The sequence below is a fragment of the Artemia sp. Qi Xiang Cuo genome, chromosome 20 (assembly GCF_049724085.1).
Source record: "Artemia sp. Qi Xiang Cuo chromosome 20, ASM4972408v1, whole genome shotgun sequence".
Taxonomy (NCBI): domain Eukaryota; kingdom Metazoa; phylum Arthropoda; class Branchiopoda; order Anostraca; family Artemiidae; genus Artemia; species Artemia sp. Qi Xiang Cuo.
Genome location: NC_142813.1, coordinates 26,666,440 through 26,690,532, shown reverse-complemented (window position 1 = coordinate 26,690,532; position 24,093 = coordinate 26,666,440). Strand labels below are relative to the sequence as shown.

The following is a 24,093-nucleotide window of genomic DNA, read 5'->3' as shown; positions in this document are numbered from 1 at the left end:
GGTAAACCACCAGAGCAGCAACCAAAACCTGCAAGCAAGGGAAATTGTATCTCTTTAAGATTGTATCCCCTCAGAAGAATTAAAAATGGAGGCCCATTGATGCACCTCTTCACTCTCTGAGCCCACCTTTTCAGAAAAAATTATGACTCCCCCCTCTCATCTAAAGGGTCTGCAGTCTTGATTGTGTGCAACTATTGTAGCGACCTTATATGATCTCCCTAGTTATGTATGTTTTGTTTTACTCTAGTCTTACTAATTGATTGGATTTATTTTTTCCAGATGGGCAGCATTATCAGAGCCTGGAAGAGGTATTGCTGTACTGAATGATTCAAAATATGGTTGGTCAGGTCGTAATGGAAAACTTACTTTATCCTTGTTAAGATCTCCCAAATCACCCGATAATGTCTGTGATATGAGAGAGCATAAGTTTCGTTATGCTGTGAAGCCTTTTATGAGTAAGCTCTTGTCATACTAATAATAAGACTAGTGCGTAGGGATTATTTTGGAGTCGTTTTGTTTTGGGAGCCAAACTTGTCAGAGCAATAGAAACAGGCAAATTGTAAGAAGTCGTATAGGAAACTAAACAAGCTATGATATTGCATGGATCTAGCCCCCCGCCCCCCCTCCTTGCATTGTCTGTTATTACTAGTTCTTTTGCAGTCAATCACAGAATAGGTAGTCAGAAGTTGAAAATTAAATTACCATTTGTTTCATTTGCTTTGAGTATTGTGTTTTTAATGTTTCAAATGTATTTTGCTGTTTTAATGAAAAACAAATATAAAACAGATTTATTTAAAAATAGATAAACTCAAATTCAATCAAATTTCCAATATTTCTTTTAGGGTTTCCATTTTGAAGAGTTTTTCCCTTTTAGAGTGATTTTGATTCTACTATCAGTACCACTTTAGAATTGTTGCAGCGTTAAACCATTTGGGATTTACACTACACTGAGAACACTCCCCCATTATTTGATCGTCACTTGAAGTCCCTACTTTCCTCACCTTTGTGGAAATTCCAAAGTTCTAAGTATTTGTTTAATATCATCCCAGTTCAATCTAGGATGTCCCCTGCCCTTATTGTGGACTTTTTATTGTTTAGATTCCAGGAAGACTGTCTTTTCCCCTTTGAAAAAGATGCTCATGCTACCTAAACTGCTCCTTCATAATGCTTATAATGAGTGATATTGAATGACTTTGTTCGTAAAGAGTCTTGTTTGACCCATCCTCACCGAGCTTTATGTATAAAATTATCGTTAAACCATATGTTAGAAAAACGCACAGTGTATCTTATTTTTTCTTTGGCATTCTTGATTCTTCTCCTGATCACTCAGGCATTCATTCTTGCCTCGAAAACTCAAGTTTTGCTGTTTTAGTTAAAAGTAAAGATCACCATGTAGTAGTGTCTTGGGTTAATTTGAAGCTGAAATTCAGGAAGGGTAACTACCTTCCGGAAAGTTATAATGTTAGTAGATTTCAGGATCAGAATTTGATAGAGAGTTGAATAATAAGCTGGATAGTTCAAAATTTGACAGTGTAGAAGATGGATGGAACAATTTTTAGGAACATAGTTTGTGAAGTCGCTGATGGTGTCTTGGGGAAGAAAGTTAGGAACGCAGCTCATATAGAGAAACATATGACACATGTATCGAGAAACATTCTAATTAATTCCTACTCCCCCTATTCTTTCTCTGTGTGTGTGTGTGTCGTCTCTGTGTATGTGACGTCTCTATGTGTGTGTCGTCTTTGTGTGCGTATCGTCTCTGTGTGTGTGTCGTAACTGCAGCTAGGAATATTAGTGAAAATGCTCCATGTTCAATAGAGAGGAGAAGGGGCTTGTAAAAGAATTATTTGGGTGATAAATCATATGAAAATAAGAGGAATAAAAGAAAGTGGAGAAAGTGATAAAAAATGAATTAAGGAGGTGTGAAGTGGGTGCCATGAATAAAATCGTTGAAGGTCTGGGAGATGCACCCAGATGGCATAATAGTAAAATAGTGTACTGGCATGCTACGAAATTTAGTAGGAATAGTCAATATGGACTTGTCCCAGTTAAAGATAGAAATGGTGCCACAATTAGTGATAAGGAAAGAGTTAAAGAGAAATGGGTAGAATATTTTGAGAATGTGCTAAACCATGATAGAGTTACAGGAAAAGATATTAGGAAGAATAAAAAACCTTTTAACATTTTGGATGTGAAGGAAGGTTTACTTTGTGAGGAAGAATTAATTACCGTACTAAAAGGATTAAAAAATATTTAGGCCCCAGGTTTCGATAGTGTGGTAAATGAGTTTCTTAAATATAGTGGCTCTGAGGTTAGAATTAAGTTACTGAATATTGTGAATATGATTTTTGAAAAGGGGGAAGTACCTAGCAATTTTAGGAAAACCCTAATCAGACCCGTGTAAAGAAAGGTGATAAGAGTGAGTGGGATAATTACAGGGGCATTAGCCTGGTTTCTGTAGATATCAAACGACTTAGCATGAGGATAATTTTTAGACTGATAGATGCTGTAAACAAAGGTTTAAGAGAAGAACAGTGTAGTTTTAAGAAGGCTAGAGGATGTGTCAACCAAATTGTCGCTCGTAGATTAATAATTGAGAAGTGACTGAGTCATCTAACACCTTTAGACCTCAATTTTACAGATTATGAGAAAGCGTTCGATTCAGCTGATAGAAGAACTTTAGCGAAGGTCCTATCCTTGTATGGTGTACCACCCAAATACATTAAAGTGATTAGTGCTCTGTAGGAGAATAAAGTTTCTGCGATTAAGGTAGGAAATGAGGTTAGTAGCTGGTTTCGTATTAAATCAATTGTTAAGTAGGGTTGCATTCTAACCCCATTTATATTGGTTGTTTTTACGAACTTTGTCTTAAGAAGCACAGTAAAGGCAATAGGAATACACAGAATCAAATGCGGAAGTAAAACTCTCCTAAACTTAGATGGTTATGATGATCTAAACATACTAGATGAAAGGGTTAGCAAAAATGAATGAACTTTTAGAGGTTTTGTGAGTTCAGGATGCAATGTTAGGTTTGAAAATGTATGTTAGGAAGACTAAGTCGCTAAGGATAGGAATAAGCGACGATGAAAAGGTGGTGCTGGGTATCGAGAAGATCAATCAAGTGGACATCTTCATATACGTACGTAGTACTATTAGCAAAGACGGTGGGCGTAGTGAAGATGTTTAAAGTAGAATACCCAAGGCCCAGGGAGTAGCCTAGGCAAAACTTTGGAAGAATAGGAAGATACGTCTGCGAGCCAAGATTAGAAAATTGGAAGCTACATTGATGACAGAAGTCAAGTATGGTTCTGAAGCATGAGCGCTCCGAAAAACAGAGTAATATTTGCTAGCTGTTTTCCAGAGGAATTGCCTACGGATTGTTTTGGGTACCCGACTGGCTGACCGTATTTCATGCAGTAGGCTCTGCGGAAAGTGTGGTTCAATCCCCCTTTCTATGGCTGTAATAAGAGAATGGTTGAGATGACTAGGGCACGTTTTGTGAAAAAAGGATTACAGATTGCCAAAGATTGCTCTTTTCGGCCAACCATCTGGGTCAAACGAAAAACAGGTCTTCACCGGTCGGGGTGTGAGATGTCGTAAGGAAGGATTTAAGAGAAATAGGAACTTCCTGGGAGGGTGTAAAGAGGGAGGCTTTGAATAGATTGGGAGGGAGGAGGAGCGTGCGTAGCTGTTTTGACCTCAGGTGACTTGATGCTGCAGTGAGTTAATAGTATTAGTTGTTTTGACAGAATGGATCATCGAATTCTACTAGGTTAATTAAATTACATCGGAGTTAGAGGAGAGGCACTGAAATGGTTCCAGTCCTACCTTAGCAACTGGCGCATTTACACAGGAGAAGACTCGTTGGGCAATATCATGGTTAACTTTGCAGTGCCCCAGGGTCGATTCTAGGTCCATTGTTGTTTTTAGTTCACGTGAATGACTTAAGTCATGTCCTATACCCAAATTTCAAAACGTCAAGGTGATGCAAACTATGCTGCGGTGAGGACACTTCTAATGATGACGGTGACTCTGATGAACTAGTGGTATTCGTAGATGACTCTACAGTGGTCTCCTATAATATTGGAATGTCGGTATTCCAGAGTTAACTACAAGTAATCTTGGAGGAAACTTACCTGTGGATGGATGGAAATCGACTTGTAATTAATGTTGACAAATCGTGTTTTCTCTTCTTTTCGAGGATGGGAGATCTTCATCCAGAAACAACTCGAATTACGACTGCTTGAGGAATCATTAGGTGATCAGTAACGCGTTTTGCCTGGTATCTAGGTGCACTTCTGGACGAAAACCTCTCCTTTTTACACCACGTCCAGGCTAGGGAACTGAGGCTCTCCCGCAATCTTGGCATTATTAGGAAACTGAAGCACACATTTTACCATCTGTCATGCTCAGTTTATGTTATGAGGTTCATCTACGGGTCACTTCCATCACCTTTCCGCAATCTTGTTAGGTTGGCTTCTGAACAACATGATTAAAATACCCGATATGCTTTTGGCATTCAGGTTAGAGGAACACCAACGATGTGCTCGGATTTTTCCTCGGATATGACTTGTGTTATGGAGTGGAACATTGCAAGAGCTGAGATTCTAGAACTCACTTGGGTCCTTCAACAATAATTTAAAGAAATATTTAGTGAAAGGTTAAATAATTAGAAGTTAAATTGGATTGAAATAAGTTTAGTATTTAAGATTATTTTTACTGTTTTATAGGTAAGGTAATTCTTCCTGAGAGTGAGGGAGGAACTGCATAGTTAAGGCAATAATAAGTAATTGTGCCGGAGGAGTGTGGTGGTCTTGAGGAGTGAAGTGAGAGCCGTTCTGTGTGATAGTGACGATTCTTTAGGTTTATAGGTCTCTACGTCGATTGAGTCACAGAGCAGTGTCTTTTAAGTTAATTTATTTCGTTTTCTTTTTAAAATAAACCCGGTTGAACTTGAGAAAAAGGTAGTAGTAGTTTTTACTTTTCCATTTGTTCCTAAAGCAATAGAAAACACCTTGTACATTTACTGTTTTAATTTATGTTTTGCTCAAATAAATCTTTGAATATAGAATCTAGTGAAAAATTCAAAGACCTTGTTGAAAAGACGATTAGCTCTTATAATTTAAGTTGGATAAAACTAAAAAAAAGATATTTTATGCAAGCCATTTGTTAGTGTACTCGGCGAAACTGCCATTTATGTTACGTTTTTATTTTGCGGTTTCAGTGTCACTTCTCTAATTTTTTAATGCCTCCTAAAATTCGTTGTGAATCCTGAGATTTGTGAGTAAATAATGATTTTTTTTGCAGTCCAATTACGAACTGAATTTTCTTCAAAGAAAATGATCGGAACTAAAAAATGGATCTCACTTTAGTATTTCATTTCTCTAAACCGTAAATACTTGAAAACAGGTCGATAGATTATTTTACCGATTTGATTATTTCAAATGGGTACACAAAGGAGAGGAAAGACTTTAATGAGAAGCTTATTTAACGTCCCAGTAATGGTACAGAGAAATCCCACTTTTAAGTGAATTCGAAACTCATCCTGGTATGTCAGAAATGCCAAATAAAGCACAGCTTTGATATCAATTCCGTAGAGTGCGTGTTGTTTAAATATTAAGTTGCCCCCCTCCCTAGAGCTTGGGTTGGTTCAGTCCTCCTTCTATTCATCATTATCCGATTCCCAAAACATCACCGGACTCAAATGTCCCTTTACCACCAACTACTCACCCCCTTCAAAAAACTTCCGGCCCCCTTTTAACTTTCTCTTGCCACTTCCCATCATTTCTTGCCGCAAAGGAAAATATTTATCTAAAAATTTCAAAATTACATAGGAAGAAAGTTGAGGTACTGATCGGCTACCTAAAAGAAATCTCTCTCGCCCCCTCCCTTTGGCATTCCTCCTTATATCCTGCCAAAGAAGGGAGATGTTGGCCCTAGAAGACGGAAATGACACAGAGTGAAAATTATGAGATTGTCAATTTCAAGTTTGGTGGAATTGCAATCAAAAATAACAATTTTGAGATAATTAAGGGTAATAATGTCACGTAACAGGTCCTTCAGCTCTTAACATCCCACCCTCCCATATCTTCAAGACACTTCCCAACCCTCCCCTTACCTTATCCTACCAGAGAAGGTTACACGAGCCGTAAGTAATTTCAACAAGTTTTAATATTCTAATCAACGAGAAAATTGATCAAGTGGATAGAAAGCTCAGCTTCTGACAGACTACCCCTCTTCCTCCCCAACAAAATCCCTTAATCCCCTCCTCACCTAACCATGTGGGAGAGACATGTATGTACCATAAACGCTTTAAACGAAGGGGTATATCCTGAAAATTCATCAGTTGGATAGCTTCACTTTTTTGAGTTCCATCAATAGTAAAGATAGTGGATGCAGTAATTGTTTAAAAAGTAGAATAGCTCAGGCGTAGGGTGTTTCTTTTGCCGTTGAAGAAAGTGTAGAAGTAAGGGAAGATAAATCTCCCAACTAAGATTAAAATATTGGAAGTCTTGGTAATGAAAGGGACCAAGTATGGCTCTGAAACGTGGTTGAGGAATTGTCTGCTAGAGGAATTGTTTAAGGCCAGTTTTAGTTACTTGTCTGGCTGACCATATGTCAAACAATAACCTAAATGTGGTTCGGCCCCTCTTTAAAACAAAAGTTAAGATGGCTGGCCACGTTTTATGATCGACGGATGATAAAATTTTTTTCCTGACACTAGATGATACTATCTTTCGTAATTAACAAAGCATCAAATTTTAGTTAAGTCTAACTCGCTAAAAATTGTTTATAGGAGTTCTTTGACCAGGCAGAAATCTTTCTTGCTGCCGCGAACAGTATGAATGCATGCCGACTTTCTTGAAGGATACCGACGATTTTCTTCATGCAAACCAAAATCTATGAGAATAAAGTAAAAATGCAGTTTTTAATGCAGTTAAAAACTGCAAATAAAGTATATTACTGTATATTAATGCATATTAATGTATATTGTATGAAGTAATTGTAGCTTGGGGTCTCAAAATGGCACAAAACGCCACTTTCCCTTAGCACAACCTTTTTGGTCACTTAAAAACGGCACTAAAACTTCCAAGTTCCGTTCAAATAATCCCTTTCATGATCTTCTAGGACCACTGGTCCGATACGCTCACCCCTGAAAAAAAAATAATAAACACGCATTTGTGATTCTCCTTCTTGAAAAAAATTGTAAAAATTAGATAATGTAGTATATAGGAGCTTGAAAGCTCTACAGTAAGTTTATATGATATGGTGAATCTTATTGTGTTATTTTCACTAAGATCACTTGACTTTTAAGTGGGTTTTCCTCCCGTTTTCTAAAATCAGGCAAAGTGACACTGAAAATGTATAAAGTAATAAAGTATATTAATGCAAATAAAGTATATGCAGTTTTTAATGCAGTTTTATAATATTTTTCAACTAACAGGGAAAAGGATGAGTCTAATTTGCTCTTCGCTGAGCCAATATTTCCTACAGTATTTTGTGGAATACAATTACAAAAAATAATGATATATGATGACAAAAAACAATAGACAAACTCACGTGCAATAAAGAAGTACAAGCTATAAATTGTATAATGTACGCTTTTTTTATTCAGGGTTTGAACTAGACCCCGGCGCCGCGCCGATGAGGGAAGACTGGCTGCGGCGGGGCCAAAAACAGCGTGCCGTGCAGCGCCGCCGGTAAGACGTCGGTGGTGGGCCGCCGGTAAGCTGTCGGCGGCGCGCCGCCGGTGCGAACAATGTTGACCGCAAACATTAATGTTTTCATTAGTCTTTCTCAAATCACAACTTAAATTTACAACAGATTCGAGCCTATTCATGAGTTCAAAAATCCACAAGTCGCTGGCTGGAAACTGGTCTTCTTTGTTATTCATCAAGAGAAGTAGAAATCTCGTAGAAACGAAATGGCTGTGGCGTTTCAGAACCGTTGCATAATACGAGTAGTTGAAGTATCTATTAGCTATGTATTCTTAACATAAATAATTATCAAAATTGGTAGTTTTTTTCATCGAGCATTACTGCATACAAAACTTCAAACACCGTATCACAAAATTCGTCGGTTAATTGGGTAAAAACTTCGAATATAAATTTGAACTTATAATTTTAATTTTTTCATAATGCCCTTTGCCTATATTTGTTTTATCACATTTAAAAAAGTTGAAATGGGCTACTTTGATATTCATGGTTTTTTTTTTTTTTTGCTCTTTTGGATTGAAGAAAAATGAAATGCCAGCTATTTTCTTAGGTAAAAAATGAAAAGCTCATCCGTTTTAAGTTTAATTAAATGAAATAATATGCAGACTGAAGTAGCTCCAGGAAGATGTTGAAATTTTCATCCTAGTTCTTCACTTTTAATCCAAGCAAAATATTAGGACACTTAGTATTAGTTATTGAGTTTAAGCTTTGATTTCCAAATGCTCACAAGAATTACCAAATTTAAGAAACTCGCAACAATAAGTCACCTGTGGTCAAAATACTCAAAGACTCCTCTTTGATCCCCACCCAGGCTCAAAGCCTCTGCTTCGGTTATATCAATGGAAATCTCCAAAGGATTTCCTTTTAAAATAGCTTTCAAGTGTAGTTAGGGGCATTTAGACTTTTTTGCTTTTCTTCAAAGCTTTGAAAAAAGCGTTATAATATTCCAAATGTTACATTTGTGGATATTTTGGTAATCATTTGTGGGGTGATCAAATTTTCGAAGCCACTGTAGATACGGAAGAACGTTGTAACATCTAGTACCTTGAGGTCATAAGACTGTTAAAGACTCCTCCTTGAACCTCCCAAATTGAAAGCTTTTATTATGACCTGGTCTTTTAATGTAACTTGGGCACTGGGCCAAGGGCGCCATTGTTACTTGAGCGCAACGTTAGGTGGGGATTTCGATATCGCTGTCGTCACACCAATTCGTTTAAGTGTGAATTTGCCTGGTACTTATGAATGAATGTTTTCAAAGTAAACCCGTTTCATCAATAAGAAAAAAAAAAACGGATTGGACGCATATGTCCCTTCCCCTTTGGACGATAAAACCATGCAAGTGCTGTATCAAGTATAACTCACGAAAATCTTGTTAATTTTTGTCAACTTTTTGGCATCCCTGCTTTCAATAAAAAAAAAAATCAAGGTACTATCGAGGAAACTTTATCCCCCCGTTAGTAAGCTTATGGCTTGAAATTGTTTTGGATGCCAAGTTAATACTGCGTCTCAGCGTTACGAAAATGTTTAGCTACCATATTCCTTGGATTACCGTACACCGGGTTTTCAAGTTGGAACTACTTTTATTTCTGTTTTTTCTAAATTCATGAAGTAACAATAACAAAGAACTTTTATGTATATTTATATAACGTAGATAATTTCGGAGACCACACTGCCTTTCCATGACGATAAATAAAAGTTCAAATAGGGATAAAATCCTTTTAATAGACAGTGATGTAATAGAAATTCACAAAAATACCAGATATTTGGGTCACATATACAGTGACAGTTTTACTACTGATGACGGTCACTGTATATGTGACCGAAATATCTGGTATTTTTGTGAATTTCTATTACATCACTGTCTATTAAAAGGATTTTATCCCTATTTGAACTTTTATTTATCGTTATGTATATTTATATAAGTTTGTTTGTTTCCAGGTTTCTTTGAAAATAGTGGAGTTGTCCAGTCTGCAAAAGAATTTAATTCTGCTTTGATTGTGGCTGATGAAGATACTCCCATGAGTTTCAGGTTCGTAATCTTTTTATAGAATATGCACCTTTAGAAAAATATACAATTTTAGGCCTCGGGCACCATGAATTTAGAGCTATTGTCTAAATTCTAAATGATCAAGTGAAGTATTTTATTCAAAATCGAAGGTGATTAAGTTGTCGATTGTATGAATTTTGCCTCAAGGGGTTTGCTGTGCTATTCAATATTGCTATTTGGGCTGGATTAAATAGATAATTGCACTGAATGCAACGAAAACCTCCTCTGCATGAAATATCGCGCAATTGGTATGCACGCCTTAGCTTGTGCTTACTGTATTTTTAAAAATAGGAACATAAATTTTGTTTGCGTTCATGTCCTTGTGCAAGGTAATGCAACGTTAGCTTTTATACAAGGCCCATTTTCAAAAATATTAACTTCGATTCGGTGTCAGGAAATAAAAAAAAAAAAAATTGGATCAAACAGCTCATGGTATCAAACTTTAAAGAAGGATCGACTCGGGTCAATAATAACCGAAATTCTAAAAAATTAATTTTGATGACGGTTTTTTGTATAAAAAAATCGGCTTTTTATTTTGATTTCAAATATATAAAATCTATTAAGTTTAGTGTTTCTCCTCAAAAGCTACGAATCTGAAAAAAATTGCCTGATTTTAGAGAACGGGAGGAAACCCCACTTAAAAGTCAAGTAATCTTAGTGAAAATAACACCATTAGATTCACCATATCATAGAACCTTACTGTAGAGCTTTCAAGCTCCTATTTACTACATTATTTAATTTTTACAATTTTTTTCAAGAAGGAGAATCACAAATGCGTGTTTATTTTTTTTTTTTTCAGGGGTGAAACTTGGAAGTTTTAGTGCCGTTTTTAAGTGACCAAAAAGGTTGTGCTAAGGGAAAGTGGCGTTTTCTGCCATTTTGGGACCCCAAACTATAATTTTGCCCCAAAGAGGACCAAGTTGCTATCGGTTGCAAATTCTGAGATAGTCAACCGATTAAAAGTGTCAAAAACTATATATGGAACTCCCCATTTGCAGAGGAAGTAATGCCGCGGGGTAGCACATTCGTTCCTGAAAAGTCACGTAATCGATACAAGATAGATGGTTAATACGGATATATGTTTCTTTTAACTTTGTTGATTCACTAGATTTCATGAAATTTTGCTTAGTTATGCATAAATGCGGATCTGCTCTTATGAAGGATAAGTGGAGAGGGGGAGGGGTGAAAAACGCCTAAAATACCGCGTTTCAATGCCCAAATCATCTAACTCTTCATGATCCTTAAGATAAATATAGACAGAGGTATGGGTAAGTGGGGGGTTGGAGTTGATCTCTCATTTTTTCTTCCTTAAGACTAAGCCTGAATAAGGGCGCTGCTTGTTGATACCTCCCTTGTTTTCACAGGATAATGTTTTTGACATTTATTTTGAAGCTTTATTTGATTAAACTGATTTACTTCATGATTTATAAAGTTATACGCAGTGATATGTAAGTACGTATCAAATATTATGAAGGAGGGACGGTGGGTCAGTTTTTAGGGGGGGGGGGTATATGCCTAAAAGACCACGTTTTAACACCTAAATATCATAGCTCTCATTGAGGTTCTAATGGATATCTAATCTCTCTTGATTCCTGGGAATATTCTTGGTCTGCTTCTTTATTATTTTTGGTAGGGGCTGGTGGTGGTAGTAGTGTGCCTTTTGGTCGTGGAAAAATATATCCTCATTGTACACAACGTGTGAGTCCAAGAGAGACTCGAGGATAGAAGAAAGATGAAGAAGCAAGTTCTCAACCTTAGCTACAGGTTCTCCACTAAAAATAAAACCGGATATTATGTCACTTGCCTTGTTCTAGTCTATTAAAAGTTAGTCAAGTAAGATGCCCGTGAAAAATTAAAGCTTTTATATTCGACTAGATACTATAAATAAAAATTTGATGTCAAAAGCTCCGATTTCAAACTATTTTTTGAGACAATACAAACTTAAAGGCAAAATATTAAAAAAAAAAGAAAAAAAAAGAAACTTCCATGTATTTTGTGGGCCAAATAAGACAGGGAATGATAGATTGAAGCCATTAATCGACCATGTTGAAGTTATTAGTATGGGCTATAAAGCTCAATTTGAAAAACAGTTTCACTTGCTATTACAACTGCTAACAACTAGTTGCAGAACCAAGCCCTCTGAAGCCATCTAAGTTTCAGACGTACCTTCTCCACCGACCTTGTTTTGAAGGTCACAGTTTACTCTTTTCTGACAAGATCACTACACATTTAATACCTTTTCTTATAACCTTTTTCTACCCTATTGGAGGGCTTCCTGCTTTTTGTTTGGCCCAGATGGATTGTCACAAAGGAAGATTTTTTTTTTTACCTGTCATCCATTTCCTTATAACTGGAACTAACGAACTTATCATTTTTTATTGTAGCTCTGGAAAGTAGGATTGAAGCCACATTTTTGTATAGTTTAATGTTTGATGTATGTTCGCTCAAACAAGTTCTTGAAACTATCTTTAAATTATTTCTCTGGAAAACGCGTTGCATATCTGCTTAGTCTGCCTTTCAAAGTGGTCATTACCATGACTTCTAGTATCCTAATTTTAGTTCTAAGACTAATATTAATCTTTCTTGAAACCGTTTTAGCTGAAAAAAAACCTGCTCCTTGGCTACTTCACTTCTTATAACTCCAGTGCGTCTATAATCTTTACTGATAATGCTTTTTATATTCTACGTGGTACCTTCTTAAAAATCACAATGGAGTCCCAATAAGACGTCGGACTTACATCTAAAGATGAAATACAAATCTTAGCAGTAATTCCCTAAAGCAACCTGAAATGGGATTCACATATAGAGCTTATCCTCCAAAAAGCTTCCATCTGTCAAAAATCATTTGCATACCTGGATCGCATTAACATTCGTGTTTCCATTATGCACAGTCTTTACTATATGGGTTTCCGATCACAAACAGAATATGCTTCTCCCGTGTAGCACCAAGGTTTAACTGCCATCCAAATCGAAAAGCTTGAAAATAAGAAGTGGACGTGCCAAATAATGCTTTGGGTAAATTGCACTTCCTCTGAAGACAGCCTGTAGACACTCAGCTTAAAGAAGCTATCTGAAAGGCTCCATCATTTTACGATTCATTTTTGGGGGGGGGGGGGGGAAATGCCTAAACTTTGATGTCTATCGCAAAATTTTACTGGATTTTCAAGAACCACATACCAGTCGACTAAAAACACGAACTGCAGTCTCATTTTGCCCTGCCCATTCCTTTTCCTCCGCTCCAAAAGGGGTCAGAACGGTGTCTTATGCCCTTTGTTCCGGACTTTGTGAAGCACTACAATGATAAACGCCTAGAAATAATGCTGTGTAAAGTTTCGATACTTCATTTTTATTTCATTTTATTTTGGGTTACATCTTCTTGTTTTGTGACGTCCGCCGCTAGCTTGGTGCTATTGCGGCACTAAAGAGCATTTACTAATTGATTTATCGGGTGTGCTAACCCATCAATAAAACATACCCTGGTATTACTTTTTCATCGTGTATTGTTTTCTAATGTAATTTTTTCTTAGCCTTTTCCTTAGGTTTTCGGACCACGAACTCTCAAAACCCGTGAAAAATGATTCTTTTTGCAAATATTTTAGCTAGAATGCTCAAATCATCCGCGTGATCTTAGCCTAGGGGATTTTACCTTTCCATTCAAAACCGTTTTTTATCACGGCCTTTGTTCTATTATAACATGTGCTTTGTTTAATATAAGACCTTTTGTATCCTAACTCCTGTTGAAGGGACTAATTCTTGACCTTTTCGCCAAAGGTCCATTTAGATTTCGTTAAAATTACCGTTCTTGGTATTGCAACATTAGTTATTCTATCATTAGCAAAACGACAAATTTTAGGCATGAACAGTGTAGTTTTACCGGTCTAATTTTATCGACTTACATGTTGGAGACCATCTTTTTTCTGTCGTCGTATTTTCTACTTGTAGTATATAACATGAATCTCTAATACAGTGTGAGTTTCACTTCCTAAATTTAATATCCTTTCCAGGTCAACTCTGAAAAGTCAACAGTGGTTTTTCATTGAAACAGACCAAGAGGTTGTAACTATTGTCCTTGAAGCTGTGAAGCTAGCAGAGAAGAGTCGAAAAAGATCAGAGGACGCTCCATACGTTATTTTACGACTGTATGAAGCCCATGGAATTCGAGCTTTTGCAAGGTAATTATTACAGTTGTGAGGAATTCGTTACGATTAGCTGTTGAACCACAAGCTGAGCTGTAAAGGGGTCCACAAGTAAGAACTTACGGTTGAGATCAAAAATCCAGCTTTGGATAAAGTGTGGAGAGATTTTTTCACTCCGAATAAGTTCTCTTTTGAGAAATGGGGCTAGAGGTCAAATGTTACTTGCATGGAGGGGGGAGTCAATGTTTTACGAATTTGTTAATCATATAAAAAGCACTCCCCTTGTCCTTTTCGCAGATTAATTAAAAAAAAAAACTTTCCGAAAAAGAAGCTTTTCAAGGAAAAGTAAAGGTCATTTTAAACTTAAGATCAGCAGATACAAATCCTTTTTAAAACTCAAACTCAAAACGACCAGAAATTACTATTAAAGAATAAATGAAACCCAGAACGAACAGAAATTAAATAAACACTCATAGCAAAAAACATACAAAAAGTAGCACTATAAATGAATAAATAGATCTTAAAGAGAGTAATGCTTAAATTGAATATAAAAATAAAGCTTAAACGAAAAAAAAAAAACATTTTGCTATTGAAGTATGAATGAAACTTAAAACAAACAGAAATTAAATAAAAAATGAATGAATCAAATATATAATAGATACTATTGTAAATGAATAAATAAATATTAAAACGAGTGAAACTTGAATTGAATATGCATATCAAGCTTGAAACGAACAAAATCACTACAAACAAGAGTTTGGGTATCGCCTCCTTCTCTCACTGTAAAAGTCTAAAACCTACTGCGTCACATTAAAGCGATAGTGTTATGTACGAGAATAACACTGCTGCGGTTAAGGTAGGAAATGAGGTTAGCAGCTCGTTTTGTACTAAATCAGAAGTTAAGCAGGTTTTGTTCTATCCCTCTTTATATGGAATATTTTGATGGACTTTGTCTTAAGGAGCACAGGAGAGGCAATGGGAGACCATTGAATTAAATGGGGAGGAAAAAGTCTCCTGGACTTAGATTATGCTGATGATTTAAGCATCATAGAGGAAAGTGTGAGCAAAATGAATTGACTTTTAGAGGTTTTTCGAGTTCAGGGTGCTAGAATAGGTTTGAAAATTAATGTTAAGAAGACTAAGTCACTAAGGCTAGGAATAAGTGAAGATGAAAAGGTGATGTTGGGTGATGAAAAGATTGATTTGGTGGGCAGCTTCACTTACCTTGGTAGTATTATTAGTAAAGATGGTGGGAGCAGTGAAGATGTTAAAAGTAAAATAGCCGAAGCTCTGGGTGTTTTTTCACAGTTAAAAAATTTTTGGAAGAATAAGAAGATAAGTCTGCAAATCAAGATTAGAATATTAGAAGCTGCAGTGATGACAGTAGTCAAATATGGTTTTGAAGCATGGGCCCTTCGAAAAGCGGATGAAGATTTGCTACATGTTTTCTATAGAAATTGCTTAAGAATTTTTCTGAGGACCCGGCTGACTGACGGTATTTTAAACAATATGCTGTACGAAAAATGTGGTTCAATACCGCTCTCTAGGGCTACAATGAAAGACAGGCTGAGGTGGCAAGGGCACGTTTTGCGGATGAAGGATGGCAGATTACCAAAGATTGTTCTTTTCGGCCAACCGTATAGGGCTAAACGAAAAGCAGGTCGTCCGTGGTGAGAGGATGTCATAAAGGAAAATTTAAGGAAATGGGAACTTCCTGGGAGGGTGGGAGGCTTTGAATAGATTGGTATGGAGGAGGAGTGTGCGTAGCTGTGTTGGTATCGGGCGGCTTGGTGCTGCGGTGAGTTGTTACTTGTAGTAGTAGTATATTATTACTTGTTGTATTTTGTTTTTGCTATGAGTCTTTATTTAGTTTCTGTTCGTTTTGGGTTTCACTTATTCTTTAATAGTAATTTCTGGTCGCCTTAAGTTGGAATCTGAACAGGTATTTGTATCTGCTGACCTTAAGTTTAAATGGCTTTTAATTTTCTTTGAAAAACTTCTTTTTCGGAAAGTTTTTTTTTTAATTAATTTTTACTCGTTTTTGATTGCAAAAAGCTTCAAGTTTTAAAAATTCCTTATTTCAAAATCAAACTTTTTTAAAAAAATCAAATGGTCATCAAAGTGTCAAAACTGGCATCAGAGAAACTAAATTAAAGTAATAAAATGGGTTTGTGTCAACCTTGGAGTTTTGATTACCTGATGTTTGAACTATTTTCAACAAAATGGTTATCTCAAAATTTTTATCGGATGGGTTTGGGGAAAAAGGGTGTGGGGGGGGGGGGGGTAATTCCCCTTCAATCTCTTTCGACTCTTGAAAAGTGGACTAGAACTTTCCATTTTCAATCAAAACAGCTGTCTCTGAAGTTTACACGATCATCTTTTTTATAAGAACCATATATGCCCCAGAGCATAACTTACAACGCCTGTCCCCGGGCCTTGGGGGTTTGTGGTGACCTTAGAGTCTTTAAATCTGATTGCTGAACTATCTTTAATAAAATAGCCATCACAAAATTTTTATCGGATGGGTTTGGGGAAGTAAAAACGTGAAGGGGGGAGAGGCTAGTTGCCCTCCGATCTCTTTTGGCTCTGAGAAAGTAAACTAGAACTTTTAATTTCCAAACAAATGAGCCCTCTGAAGTTTATGCGTGCATCTCTTTCATAAGAACCATATACGGCCCCAGGACATAACTTAAAATGCCTGCCGCCCCGGCCCTTGGGGGTTATGTCGACACCAGATTTTTGTTATTTGACATTTGAACTATTAAAAAAATGGCTATCTCAAAATTTGTATCGGATGGGTTTGAGGAAAAAAGGGTGTGCGGGGGGCTAGGGGCCCTCCGATCTCTTTTGACTCTTATAAATTGAACTAGGAATTTCCATTCAAATGAACCCTCTCTGAAGTTTATACGAGCATCCCTTCCATAAGAACCATATTTGCTCCCAGGGCATGACTTGCAATCAAATGAGCCGTGTCGGAAGTTTGTACGAGCATCCCTTCCATAACAGCTATATATCCCTCCGGGTATAGCATACAACGCCTACCCCGGGCCATGAAAGATTTAGTTGACCCCAGAGTTTTGTTATATGATCTTTGAACCATTTTGAAAAAATTGGCTCTCTCAAAGTTCTTATCGGATGAGTTTGAGGAAAATAGGGCTTGGAGGGGGGCTAGTTGCCCTCCGATCTCTTTTGACTCTTGAAAAGTGAACGAGAACTTTCAGTTTCCAATCAAATGAGCCTTCTCAGAAGTTTATACGAGCACTCCTTCCATAAGAACAATATATGCACCCAGAGCATTACTTACAATGCCTGCCCCGAGCCCTGGGGGTTGCGTTGACACAGGAGTTTTTCTTTTTTGACTTTTGAACTTTTTTTTTTAACGAAATGGCTATCTAAAAAAATTTATCGGATGGGTTTGGGGAAAAAAGGACGTGGGGGGGGGGGGGGGGGGGGGGCTAGTTGCACTCCGATATCTTTTGACTTTTTAAAAGTGAACTAGAACTTTTCATTTTTAATCAAATGAGCCGTCTGTGAGGTCTATACGATCATCCCTTCTATAAGAACCATATATGCCCCCAGGGTATAACTTACAACGCCTGTCGCCGGCCCCTAGGGGGTTGTGTCGACCCGGAGTTTTAATATCGGATGGGTTTAGGGAAGAAAAAGGCGAGGTGGGGGAGGGGCTAACTGCCCTCCGACCTCTTTTGACTCTGAGAAAGTGAACTAGAACTTTTAATTTCCAATCAAATGAACTGTCTCTGAAATTAAATGAACCCTCTATGAAGTTTATACGACCATTCCTTTCATTAGAACCATGCATACCCTCAGGGCATAACTTACAGCGCCTGCCCCTGGGCCCTGGATGGTTGTATCGACACCGAAGTTTTTCTTATCCGAGCTTTGAACTATTTTTAACAAAATGACTATCTCAAAGTTCTTATCGGATGGGTTTGAGGAAAAAAGGGCGTGGAGGGGGGGCTAGTTTCCCTCCGACCTCTTTTGACTCTTAAAAAGTGAACTAGAACTTTCAATTTCCAACCAAATGAGCCCTCTTTGAAGTTTATACGAGCATCCGTTCCATAAGAACCATATATGCCCCCAGGGCATAACTTCAAACGCCTGCCCCCGGGCCCTGGGGGGTTGTGTTGGCACCGGAGTTTTTGTTATATGATATTTGAACTATTTTTCACAAAATGAATATCTAAAATTTTTATCGGATGCATTCGGGGAGAAGAGGGAGTGGGGGGGGGCTGGTTACCCTCTGATCTCTTTTGACTCTTAAAAAGTGAACTAGAACTTTCAAACTCCAACCAAATGACTCGTCTTTGAAGTTTATACGAGCATCCCTTCCATAAAACCATATATGCTCCTAGGGCATAGCTTACAACGCCTGTCCCCGGGCCCTGGGGGGTTGTGTCGACACAGCAGCTTTTGTTATGTGATCTCTGAACTATTTTTAACAAAATGCCTCTCTCAAAATTTTTATCGGATGCATTTGGGTAAAAAAGGGTGTGGGGGGGGCTGGTTACCCTCCGATCTCTTGTCTCTTAAAAAGAGAACTAGAACATTCAATTTCCAATCAAATGTACCCTCTGAATTTTATACGAGCATTCCTTCCAGAAGAACCATATATGCCCCAAGGTCATAACTTACAACGCCTACCCCCTGGCCTTGGGGGGTTGTGTCGACACCTGAGTTTTTGTTATCTTACTTTTGAGATATTTTTTACAAAATGGCTATCTCAAAATTGTCATCGGATGCATTTGGGGAATGTAAAGTGAACTAGAACTTTCAATTTCCGATCAAATGAGCTCTCTGAAGTTTATACGAGCATTCTTTCCATAAGAACCATATATGCCCCCAGGGCATAACTTACAACGACTGCCTCCGGGCCCTGGGGGCTTGTGTCGACACTGGAGTTTTTGTTATGTGATCTTTGAACTATTTTTAAAAAAATGTTTATCTCAAAATTTTTATCGGATGTATTTGGCAAAAGAAGGGCGTGGGGGGGGGCTAGTTGCCTTCCGATCACTTTTGACTCTTTAAAAGAGCACTAGAACTCTCGATTTCCAATCGAAGGAGCCCCCTTTGAAGTTTATTCGAAGACCCCTTCCATATGAAGTGCCTCTCGGAAAAAAAAATTATAATAAAACATTGGAGCCGTATGGCCTTTACTATAGGCAACGCTATAGCGTTGCCTCTGATATTGCCCATGGAGCGTTTCGATTTAGTTCAACATGCTCCGTCCCCACGTTCCCCGAAGTTTCACCTTCATACCCTTAGCTTCAGTAGTACTATTAGTAATAGTCGCAGAAGTAGCAGTTGTAGTAGTAGCACTAGTGATAGTATCATTAATAGTAATAATAGTAGCAGCATACACATATTGCTTTTCTATTAGTTCAACATCCCCCTTAACATCCCCTTAACGTTTCAACTGAATACAGTAAGCCGTTCCTCGGATATTGCTGATACTCCATTTTGACAATCTTGATGCGCATAGTGTGTTCTGATTTAGTTCAAAATCCCCCTATTTATTTTACACAAATAATATATATATATATATATATATATATATATATATATATATATATATATATATATATATATATACATGTTATGTGACACATTTTACACATTTTATGTGAGTTTTTTTTTCATTATTTTTTCGTAATTCATGAATGGGACTTATCTTTCCAGGATTGCGACGACTTTGCCATTTGAAACTTATGAAGTTTGTAACGGACTTGAAGACTCCATTGATAAACCTATTGAGCTCCACGAGGATGGAAATGAGAGATACTTTGAAGTACCTTTTGCGCCTTTTGAGATAAGATCTTTTCTGTTGCATTGATATGTTTGCTGATTGCTGGGAATCGTGAATTCCAGAATTGTTGGGAAACCTTCCAAATTTTGTGATCTTTTTTCTTTTTATTAGATAGCTTGAAGCATAATTTTGTTCTTTTTTTCTTTCGAATAGAAAGTAATTGGAGAAGGAATTTATTGTAGGTGCAATCAGTATATCTGCAGTAATTAAAGTTGGCTTCTTGAGATAGCAGTGTTGCTCCTAATCAATGTTGATTTTAATCTCCATTTGCAGTTTTCCCATGGTCTCCTCAGTAGCGACGAAAAATAATTCGATTATTGTTTGTTCGATATTTTGGCAGAACAATGTACTTGTATCCCATTTCATTTTCTTATACAAATGTATCAGAAATGCTAAGTATAGCTCACAAAACAATAAGCTACTATATGGAGGTGAGAATGACGGGAACACATAGGAAGCTTGTACTTGATTTTGTCTAAAAAAAAATGTCAGTTAAGCCTCCTAGTTCATAAAGTTTTAACAGGTTATGTAGGGACTTTTGGGGCTTCTTTGACATCCGCGTTCTATGGCAACTGTTTAACGCCTATTTCGCATAATTTTTCTGTTTGAAAGTTTCTGAGAAAAACTTAAATATGGAAAACAGCACCTATGCCTAATGCGCCATCTCAATATAATCATGGGGGTTTTGCTGAATTATAGGCTGTCAGATACTATAGTTTCATTACTTAATGGGTTTTCGAGTTTTCTTCTTATGAAAAAAATAATGGACAAGTGGCAAGGCCGCATCATTCGATGAAACATGGACGTCTTGTGTAAATTCATGTAATAGTTTAGGGTGTGCTCTGTTTAAGTAAGAAGAGAGAGAAGGGGGTCGGTTTGAATAATGGTAACGGTACAAATCAGACAAATCGTAAATTTGGCAAAAAAAGTTTCCGTATTTAGTTTCCGCTGTTTATTTGACGTAATTTAAAGTCCACATAGTTATGCATCTTCAGAAATTTGAAAAATGTTCGAAACACATGAATTAAACGGTTAAGCTAAAGTTGGGTTTCATTTGGGTGGGACCCTTTGACTTCAAAACTCGGGACCTAGATTGCTAATTCCGTAAAACAATAAATTCGAAATTTGTTACAAATTGGGTCTATGGTTTTAAATGTCGGTATACTAAGGAAAACTAATATAATGCTTTGAAAGCATGACAGCATATAATTTTAAGCAGGCTGTACCTAACACATTTTTAGACATTAATTTTCTCTGTTATTCTAGAGTTGTTCTGGTTACGGTATTTTTGGATTGTACTTCTTTCTGCTATTATAAAACCAGCTTGCTACAATGCTTTTCCATTCGTTTGCTAGAATTGAAGTGGTCATAAACTGGGCTTGAAAAATATTGTGCTTAAACGGACATTAATGATATCCCCATTTTTTCCTTTAAATAACCTGCATGTTTTTCTATTATTAGGCTGCTCTTCTTCCTATAAGATTGGAGAATTTCAATGCTCAATGTTATCTTTAACACCTTCAACGTTTTAGTGGGATGGTACCAGAATTAAATACTGAGTTTTTCTTGTGAAATAGCTCAGTCAATTAAAAAAAAGGGAAATTCTGTATCAGTGGTGGATCTAGAGCAAAATCTTGGGAGGGAGGTCAATGTGACAAAGGTGCCAATAGTTGGGCAAATTGACAAATTTATTCTTAAGAAAGAGTAAAAAAAGGAAAAAACAAGGAATGAGGGCGCTGAATGAGGGTGTTAGGGGAGCCCGCGATCCCCCTGGATCCACCACTGTTATGTATCAAACTCAAATGCGTCTTACCTTAAAACTATGTCAAAATGGCTAAGATCTCATCCTGATTCGATAGAGTTTGCAATTTGAACGCCCAACGTTTTGTTCTGAAGTGTTAACATCAACAATTTTGCAATCATCAGGAAGGTGGTGCATAAGGCGTATGCACATGTTAAATATTGTGGTCGTATCGTTTTCTTTTTGTGTTTTGTAATATGTCAATGACTCAGAATTGGGAACTAATTTTGGTGGTTCTTATGCTAATTATAGTACTACTAGTAAATAATTTCTTAGACCACGCTGCTTTTCCTTTTACGAGAGTTTAAGAGAGAAAAATCAGTTTAATTTAAATGCAGCAGTGACAAATGTACTAAAAACAAAAGCAACAACAAAGCATTAATTAAAAAAAATTCAGAATATTTCTGTGATTACAGTTTTGCCGTATTTTGGAAGTTTTGTTAAGATGTGAGTTTTATTTGTTTGCTTTGTCTTTTTTTTTCACTCGTTTGTGTTGTTCTTTGTCTTTTTCTTTAGATGATTAACTAATTTTTGTCTTTTCTCTTTTTCCTTTTTTTCCGTTGATAGAGGCTCCTGGATGTGGAGTCGAAATTTTCTTTTGATTTCTTACTGTTTATTGTTGCTTTTGTTTTTAATAAGTTTTTAGTACGTTTGTCTCTGCTTTATTTAAGTTAAATCCATTTTTCCTCTGAAAAACGTTCGATACTTTCAAACAAGGCTGTGTACTGTCGCCGTTACTTTTCATGATAATCAATGACTTTATTCTCCGCAATTCCGCGACCGATGGTATCAAACTTTTTGCCGAAGTGACAGTTGGTGACCTAGACTTTGCAGATGACATTACAATGCTACAGTCGTGCAAGCAACGTCTGCAAGAGCTTCTAAACAGGGTCAGCGAAAAAGCAAGACAGCTTGGCCTGATAACAATTTCGAGCAAAACCAAAACATTGGCGACTACTGATTCCTCACTTCCTATCAGATGTGGAAATGAGGAAATTGAACAGGTCGTGGAATTCAGGTACCCTGGAAGCATAGTGGAGAATACGGGATCAACATCCAAAGAAATAATGACCAGAATAGGTCAGGCGAATGCCGCCTTCAATAGAATCAAGCGCATATAGAATTCGAACAATGACTCGACCCGGCTGAAGTTCAGCCTGTTCAACAGCAACGTCATTCCGGTCCTCTTTTACGAAGCCGAAACCTGGAGTTTGAATCAACAACAGGGGAAGAGAATCCTTGCATTCGAGAACAACTGTCTTCGAAGAGTTTTAAATGTTCATTGGTCAGACAGAATCACAAATGAAAAAGTCCGCATGCTTGCCAACCAGCCTCTGATGACTGATATTATTAGAGCTCAGAGGTAGAGATACTTGGGCCATGTTCTCCGAATGCAGAACACTCAGATCCCAAAAGCCACTTTACATTGGCACCCAAACGGAAGTCGTAGAGGGGGAAGACCTCGGAACACTTTGCGACGAACATATCAGTCTGATCTGCGCAGTATTCATGCTTCTCTTCAACCCGATTGGGAAGATATATACGCAGCTGCCCAATTAAGAAAATATGAGCGAAGTCTCGTGGATGCCATGAGTGCCTCTGGCGACACAGGCGGATCTAAGGTAAGGTTCTCTCTTAAACTCTCTAGTACTGCTAGTAACAACTTACTGGAGCACCAAACATCCTGAAACCAACGCGGCTGTGCACGCTCCTCCTTTACCTCAATCTAATCAAAGCTTCACTCATTATCCCTTCCATGAATTTGTAGTTTCATTTCAATTCTTTCCTATGGTCATTCCCACCCCATCTAGGGACAACCTAATTTTGTATAGTCCCAGACGAGTGGTCGAAAAGTGAAATCATTGGCAATCTTTCATCTGTTAAACGTGGCCTAGCCTTCTTAACGTTTTTTCATTATAGCCGTAGAAAGTGGGATCGAACTACGCTTTCTATACAATTTATTGTTTGATATACAGTCAGCCAAACGTGCACCTAAAACTATCTTTAGACAATTCCTCTTGAAAAAAGTTAACAAATCTTCCTCTACCTTTCAAAATGCCCACGTTTTAGAGCCATACATGAGAGCTGTGATTACCCTGGCTTCTAATATTCTAATATTATTTCGCAGACCTATTTTCCTTTTCTCCAAACATTTTCGAAGTGGAAAAACACCCTTGTCATTGGCTATTCTAGTTTTCGCATTTTGACCTCATCCACCAATTTTCTAATAAAACTATCCAGGTAAGTAAAACTATCTATTTTATCAATTTTTTCGTTACCTAACGTCACTTTTTCATCTTCATTTATTACTAGTCTGAGTGAATTAGTCTTCTTAACGTTACTTTGAAACCTATTATCGTGCCCGGGGCTCTCAAATTCTCTAGAAATTCACTAATTCTACTAGTATATTCATCACTCAAGGACACATCACACTAGGACACTAAAATTGTTTGTATAATCTACGTGTAGGAGAATTTTAGTTTCCCCTCCAATAGCATGCTCTCCCGCAGTCTGCTGTGTTCCTCGCGGTAGAGTCCGAATAAATTCCCGTAAACGGAAATAGGACACAA

General features: G+C 37.3%; 2 protein-coding genes across 2 annotated transcripts in view; both read left to right on the top strand.

Moving 5' to 3' along the window:
- The window catches only part of LOC148940050 (alpha-mannosidase 2C1-like), a 129,907-nt gene extending 110,058 nt beyond the window's left edge, over positions 1-19,849 (top strand). The window contains exons 21-24 of the mRNA XM_089106061.1: positions 280-455; positions 9,654-9,744; positions 13,767-13,934; positions 19,596-19,849. Coding sequence (XP_088962187.1) covers positions 280-455; positions 9,654-9,744; positions 13,767-13,934; positions 19,596-19,749 — 589 coding nt within the window. The 3' untranslated portion in view covers positions 19,750-19,849. The remainder of the gene's footprint in view (positions 1-279; positions 456-9,653; positions 9,745-13,766; positions 13,935-19,595) is intronic.
- Positions 19,850-22,266: 2,417 nt separating this feature from the next.
- Positions 22,267-22,644, top strand: LOC148940049 (uncharacterized). Its single transcript, XM_089106060.1, has one exon. The coding sequence runs from the start codon at positions 22,267-22,269 to the stop codon at positions 22,642-22,644; it is 378 nt and encodes a 125-aa protein (XP_088962186.1).
- Positions 22,645-24,093: the final 1,449 nt, after the last annotated feature.